Source organism: Pseudochaenichthys georgianus, unplaced genomic scaffold (genome assembly GCF_902827115.2).
Source record: "Pseudochaenichthys georgianus unplaced genomic scaffold, fPseGeo1.2 scaffold_1461_arrow_ctg1, whole genome shotgun sequence".
Taxonomy (NCBI): Eukaryota; Metazoa; Chordata; class Actinopteri; order Perciformes; family Channichthyidae; genus Pseudochaenichthys; species Pseudochaenichthys georgianus.
In genome coordinates this window covers 26,458-33,970 of record NW_027262314.1, presented here as the reverse complement: position 1 = coordinate 33,970, position 7,513 = coordinate 26,458, and the positions used below count along the sequence as shown (strand labels likewise).

Here is a 7,513-nt window from a genome sequence, read left to right as displayed (position 1 = left end):
AAAAGCAATGGAAAAGGAAACAAGAAAGTTTGTAGGAAAAATAATTGAAAGATAGGAAGCAGGAAAGAATGAAAGGAAAAAGGTTATGATGGACGAAAGGAAGCAAGTATAGAAGAAAGGAAGGGAGGGTTATAGTTAGGATAGAAGGAAGGATGGGAAAAAGGAAGGATGGAAGGAAGGAAGGAAGCATTGTAAGATAGTAAGAAAGAAAGAAGGTTAAAGAGCAACTCGCAGGTCAGACACACCAGTGAATAAATGTGTAGGAAAATGATGTATTCACTAGATTTTCAAAAATATATACATAAATATACACTACAGTGACGTAACATGGGGGAGAGCGGCCGGTCTAACGTATGAATAAACTTGCATCACAATGCTAGTTTTGACACAGAAGAGGTTGAACATATATATTCGAATGCATATGATTGTAATTATGAGCCTGCTAGGCGTCCAAGAGATCAGGAGCAGCCGAGGATTAGAAGGAGCAATGGCCATCGGAGAGAAATGGAACTGTGGTGTGAGGAGAACCAGTGGAGAACCAGTGGAGAACCAGTGGAGAACCAGTGGAGAACCAGAGGAGAACCAGTGGAGAACCAGTGGAGAACCAGTGGAGAACAGGGCAGCTGTCTTGGTGAGTGACCGGTGTTCCGGATCAACTGGTTTCCAGAGGTGGGGCAGTTTAACCTGGGCGGATCGCAGCTCCACAGCTGAAGGCTTCTCCACGCTGCGTTCATACTGTGAGTACACAACGTACGCTTCACTTGGAGGCCGTCTGAAGGTGTACACGGGTCTCAGACGGACACGGTTAAGCATACATGTAGTAAAAAGAAAACCTGCAAGTTGATCTTTAAGAGAGAGAAAGATGGAAGAAAGAAAGCTAGAATGGAGGCTAAGATTGAAAGAAGGAAGGAAGGAAGTAAAAGAGCAAGGACGGATGAAAGGAAGCAAGGAGGTATCAATATTAAAGGTGAGGTACCGGTCTGGTGAGGGCCGCAGCTCACGCTGTACGTCGTCCACAAACTGACCGCCATCAGGAACGTGGCGATGAAGCCAAACACCTGAACACACACACACACACACACACACACACACGTCATCATCCGTTTATCTCATTTAGTTCCAGCTGTTTGAATGAAAATGTGTGTGTGTGTGTGTGTCGTACCGATGACACCACCAGCGCAGAAACCCCGCCCGCCTTCACTGCCGCCACGATGGAGGCGATGCACACGAGGACGACCCCCACCGAGTAGTGGAAGAACTCCTGAAGCACAGCGAGCGAAAGACTCATCACCAAACACATCGTAACATCATCTCAACATCCAGTCTCCTCCCATCACACTCTGTAACTCCTCCCCCTTCAGTACGGAGAGCTGAGAGCCTCCACGGCACCAGCATCACGCCCTCTCTGCAGGGCTGGAGTCATGTGGGAGTGGAGCTCCCACGAGGAGGGGCTGGGCTCCTAGAGCAGTGGAATCTGCGGGGCTCGCTAACACATTGCCATCACCAGCATTATTTAGTTAACGAGGTAAAAGAAAGAAAAACACGTTTCCCAAAAGACCTACGCGCCGTATTCTCTCTAGGAGACAATACGCCTCCAAGGTGTGCAACCTATGCCTGTGAGCGTGCTGCGCGGGCCGCGATGTGTGTGTGTGTGTGTGCGTGCGTGTGTGTGTGTGTGTGTGTGTGTGACTCTCTCACTCCGACTCAGTGCTGTTCGCCACGTCCGGTCGTTTCATTTCTGCATTTCATATTTGAGTGCGCTTTGAGAAAGTGTTTCTGTTGCCTCACAAAGAGAGCTACGCAGCTATACGAACTAACAGATCCACACAATACTATTATTAACGCTATTATTCTGAGGACAGAGGGTCTGAGGACAGAGGGTCTGAGGACAGAGGGTCTAAGGACAGAGGGTCTGAGGACAGAGGGTCTGAGGACAGAGGGTCTAAGGACAGAGGGTCTGAGGACAGAGGGTCTGAGGACAGAGGGTCTAAGGACAGAGGGTCTAAGGACAGAGGGTCTGAGGACAGAGGGTCTAAGGACAGAGGGTCTAAGGACAGAGGGTCTAAGGACAGAGGGTCTGAGGACAGAGGGTCTAAGGACAGAGGGTCTGAGGACAGAGGGTCTGAGGACAGAGGGTCTAAGGACAGAGGGTCTAAGGACAGAGGGTCTAAGGACAGAGGGTCTGAGGACAGAGGGTCTAAGGACAGAGGGTCTAAGGACAGAGGGTCTAAGGACAGAGGGTCTGAGGACAGAGGGTCTGAGGACAGAGGGTCTAAGGACAGAGGGTCTAAGGACAGAGGGTCTGAGGACAGAGGGTCTAAGGACAGAGGGTCTAAGGACAGAGGGTCTAAGGACAGAGGGTCTGAGGACAGAGGGTCTGAGGACAGAGGGTCTAAGGACAGAGGGTCTGAGGACAGAGGGTCTAAGGACAGAGGGTCTGAGGACAGAGGGTCTGAGGACAGAGGGTCTAAGGACAGAGGGTCTAAGGACAGAGGGTCTAAGGACAGAGGGTCTGAGGACAGAGGGTCTAAGGACAGAGGGTCTAAGGACAGAGGGTCTGAGGACAGAGGGTCTGAGGACAGAGGGTCTAAGGACAGAGGGTCTAAGGACAGAGGGTCTGAGGACAGAGGGTCTAAGGACAGAGGGTCTAAGGACAGAGGGTCTAAGGACAGAGGGTCTGAGGACAGAGGGTCTGAGGACAGAGGGTCTAAGGACAGAGGGTCTGAGGACAGAGGGTCTAAGGACAGAGGGTCTGAGGACAGAGGGTCTGAGGACAGAGGGTCTAAGGACAGAGGGTCTAAGGACAGAGGGTCTAAGGACAGAGGGTCTAAGGACAGAGGGTCTGAGGACAGAGGGTCTAAGGACAGAGGGTCTGAGGACAGAGGGTCTAAGGACAGAGGGTCTAAGGACAGAGGGTCTGAGGACAGAGGGTCTGAGGACAGAGGGTCTAAGGACAGAGGGTCTAAGGACAGAGGGTCTAAGGACAGAGGGTCTAAGGACAGAGGGTCTGAGGACAGAGGGTCTGAGGACAGAGGGTCTAAGGACAGAGGGTCTAAGGACAGAGGGTCTGAGGACAGAGGGTCTGAGGACAGAGGGTCTAAGGACAGAGGGTCTGAGGACAGAGGGTCTAAGGACAGAGGGTCTAAGGACAGAGGGTCTAAGGACAGAGGGTCTAAGGACAGAGGGTCTAAGGACAGAGGGTCTGAGGACAGAGGGTGTCATATTTCTCATACTGATATTCTGAACAGTCTGTGTTGTTGTATTTGCTGTAAAGTGTCTCGACTGTAGGCTGTTTTTATTTTATGTACAGCACTTTGGCTCGACCAAAAATCGTTTATAAATGTGCTATATAAATAAAACTTGATTTGATTTGATTTGAAAAACAAAACATCCTATTTTCGTGCTTTAATGAAAATGACTTTGAAGCTTTATTAGAAAGTTAGGAACATGTAAACTCTTAAATATCCCCTTCAGTCTGATTTAGAAACCCTCTCGGTTTGCTTCGATCCACTTTTCCTTCATTAAATCAACACTGGAGCGCATTTTATTGGGACTATTTTCAGCGGCGGATGCACATGTTGTATCCGTGGCAGCAGGACAGTGTGTGTGGCATCAAGTCAAAGTAGTGTGTGTGTGGTAATAAAGAAAGGTGCTTCGAAGAGGTCTCACCGTCAGAGGCCAGTTGAAGCAGGGCATCTTGGCCTGCAGCCGGAACAGGTGCATGAGGAAGAAGAGGAGGAAGGCGATGAAGAACCACAGCGACACCACCTCGAAGAACTGGAAGGCTGCCCAGCTGGGCCAGCCCCGCGCACAGCGAACACAGAGGAAGGCCACGAGCAGCGCCACCTGCAGGACGGGAAGCGCAGCGCGGCGTGAGAAACACACAGCGAGCCTCACAACGGGGTTAACTGTCAGACTGCGGGGAAGTGGAAAGGAAAGTGGTTTAAAGGTCAAAGGTGGGTTCGGGTCGGCCACCACCCCGTTCTACTTCCTTAAGGTCATGCTACTATTTACATGCCCCCCCCTTCTAGGATACATGACTATTATATTGTTACCACACACATCATAAACTTTAATTTCGACGCAGCCCAAAGTGCTTTACAGAGTATGACAAGAAGTAGTTATTCTTTTTTTATCCTGTAATAAATAAATAAATACAATTCTGCTGAATATTCAGAAAAACAATTGTTGAGTTTCATTCATTAGTGTGTGTGTGTGTGTGTGTGTGTGTGTGTGTGTGTGTGTGTGTGTGTGTGTGTGTGTGTGTGTGTGTGTGTGTGTGTGTGTGTGTGTGTGTGTGTGTGTGTGTGTGTGTGTGTGTGTGTGTGTGTGTGTGTGTGCGTGCGTGTGTGTGTGTGTGTGTGTGAAAACATTCTGATTGATTTATAGTTATAACAAACGACAATTAAAATGAACGACTGTTTTATATTTTAATTGTAAAGCCGTAATAAACTTGAGATTTAAATATTCTATTCCGTATCATTCCTTCAGTAAACTGCCGCTGTCTTTGATCCAGATGATTATGTTTTAGTAAACACGTCAACACTCGGCAGCAGAGAAGGAAGAAGTACTGAGATGTTATACATGTACTAAGTCAAAGTAGAAATATTCAGTCCAACATTAAAGCTTTGACCTGAACTATTAGTATTACAATGTGCAAGTAAGCGTCCTGAACTCCGGAGTGAAAGCACAGAAGTATTTTTAAAGGTCCCGTGTCACGGCCATTTCCACTGACCATAGTTCCATTGTTGAGGTCTACTAGAATAGATGTACATTTCCCCCCCCCCCACGTCACTGTACCCAGGACTCTGCAGACATGCAGAAGCTACAGAACACAAGGGGACGGGTAATAGCCGGAAAAGCATGACACGGGACCTTTCAGATAAATTGTACTTAAAGTATAAAAAATGAATATACTAATTCTGCAGATAAATGTCCTCCATGTGAGATATATTTGTATGTTAAGGATATTATTTATTATATATCTTATAGACTGAAGGAGGACGGAGAAGTATTACATAAATAAGAAGTTGCAGGAGAAACATTGTTATAAATGCTATAATAAGGCCTCAGACAAGGTGAGCTGTGTAAAAGCCATGTTATCCCGGGTAAAGTGCACGTTATCCCGGGTAAAGTGCACGTAAAGTGCACGTTATCCCGGGTAAAGTGCACGTTATCCCGGGTAAAGTGCACGTTATCCCGGGTAAAGTGCACGTTATCCCGGGTAAAGTACACGTTATCCCGGGTAAAGTGCACGTTATCCCGGGTAAAGTGCACGTTATGCCGGGTAAAGTGCACGTTATCCCGGGTAAAGTGCACGTTATCCCGGGTAAAGTGCATGTTATCCCGGGTAAAGTGCACGTTATCCCGGGTAAAGTACACGTTATCCCGGGTAAAGTGCATGTTATCCCGGGTAAAGTGCACGTTATCCCGGGTAAAGTGCACGTTATCCCGGGTAAAGTACACGTTATCCCGGGTAAAGTGCACGTTATCCCGGGTAAAGTGCACGTTATCCTGGGTAAAGTGCACGTTATCCCGGGTAAAGTGCACGTTATCCCGGGTAAAGTGCATGTTATCCCGGGTAAAGTGCACGTTATCCCGGGTAAAGTGCACGATATTGTACCTTCAACAGTTCGTCCACTAGTGTAATCGTTAGAGATGCATTACTTTTAAAGTGTATCACATGTTTTTTAATGCAGAATCTGAAACGTCACTAAAGCTTAATAAATACAACTAATCAATAAATGTAGTGGAATACAATTACATGATTTAGCATTAGATGGGAATACTCAAGAACAGTAGAAGTACTTCATGATTTTTCCAGCAGTAGTCACATCAGTGTGTTATAACAATAAAATGATGTATTTTGATAGAAAATACAAATTTAAATTGCTTTTTTGGAAATGATGAGGATATTCTATACAAGGTTTGAAGGTAACAGTCGATACTTTAAGAAAACTATGCTTATTGAGACAAAAAGTAAAATAGTTCAGTGGAAATGTGCAACCATGACCGATATAAACAACCAGGGTCCATTAAAAAAAAACATACATTTAACACTTTTTCCATAAAATGCAACCCCTCTGTCTCTATAGGAACCGCGTGTTAACTGCGAAGCTACCGGCCAACACCTCCGGACGTATCGGTGGGCACAGACCCTGGGTTATCCCGGGTAAAGAGCATGTTATCCCGGGTTGTTTCTCACCATCTGCCCTATCTTCAGGAGCCCCGGGATGGTCCGGGGGTAGCCCAGGTTCAGCATTCCGTCCCCGGACGTCCTGCCGGTGGTCGAGGTGGTGATGACGGTGTGCGACATGCTGTCCATAAACTACTCGGGATAAATAAAGTGTTAACCCGGGTTAAACTGCAGCAGGAGGCTCGGTTCCGTTACAGACAGTCACACCCGAGTCAAGGCAACCGAATACACAGGGAAACTTCCGGGGAAGGATTTCAGAGTAAAAGCCCTGAAACATGAGGGAGTGAGACTTTTACAAATGTGCCTTTTCCCTTTTAGATGAACTAATTAAGATGGCAGTCTGTTAAACACTCAGATCTCATACTCCATATTACAGTGTACAATTACCGATTCGTTTTTACAAGAAAACAAGGCAGGCTTTTAAAACGGTGAAAGTAAGTTTTGGTTCTTTTATTTTGAAGGAAACTTCCTGTCTCCCGGTGTGTGTGAGCGTGAGTGTGTGGAGGTGTGGTCTCTGTCAGGAAACACTGCATTGCTGAAACACACACTGCTGTCAGGACGCCTCTGTCAACACACACACGCACGCACGCACGCACACACACACACACACACAGACAGACTGTTCGAGCACACACACACACACACACACACACACACACACACACACACACACACACAGACTGTTCGAGCACACACACACACACACACACACACACACACACACACACACACACACACACACACACACACACAGACTGTTCGAGCACACACATACATACATACATACATACATACATACACGCACACACACCCATACACACACACACACACACACACACACACACACACACACACACACACACACACACACACACACACACACAGACTGTTCCAGCACACAGAGACAACAGAAACTCAACATGTGTTTTTCTGAAGCTTCAGCAGATGAGATGTTCAGGTGTTATGGAGATTATTCATATTTTAAAATATATATAAACATATTGGTTTTTTGCAACAGCATCCAAACAAATTAAACACAATTAGACATAAAGAAAAAGAGTGAAAAGTAAACAATTATACAATTTAAACATCTCAAAATAAAAGATAAAACAGAACTTGACGTGGGAAAATATAACTGTCTGACAAATTAAACACTATTGCTAAATGCCACAGTATGAAAGTGGGATATTATTGACTTGTAGTGTGATATGGACAAATACGTGGATATACAGATACACTTTATTTTAAAGGTCACCTGTGATGCTATGAGGCAATAGCATAGGGTTCAGAAATACATGTCTATGAAGTGTTTTGCTC

The 7,513-nt window shown here is 46.3% G+C and overlaps 1 protein-coding gene across 1 annotated transcript; it reads right to left on the bottom strand.

The window, feature by feature from the left end:
• Window positions 1-976: 976 nt before the first annotated feature.
• Window positions 977-6,402, bottom strand: cmtm7 (CKLF-like MARVEL transmembrane domain containing 7; the record flags this gene model as incomplete). Its single annotated transcript, XM_034077277.1, has 4 exons — window positions 6,206-6,402; window positions 3,670-3,846; window positions 1,163-1,261; window positions 977-1,058 (listed from the first exon to the last, which is right to left on the bottom strand). Coding segments are annotated over exons 1-4 (478 nt in total), but the record flags the coding sequence as incomplete, so codon positions are not given.
• Window positions 6,403-7,513: the final 1,111 nt, after the last annotated feature.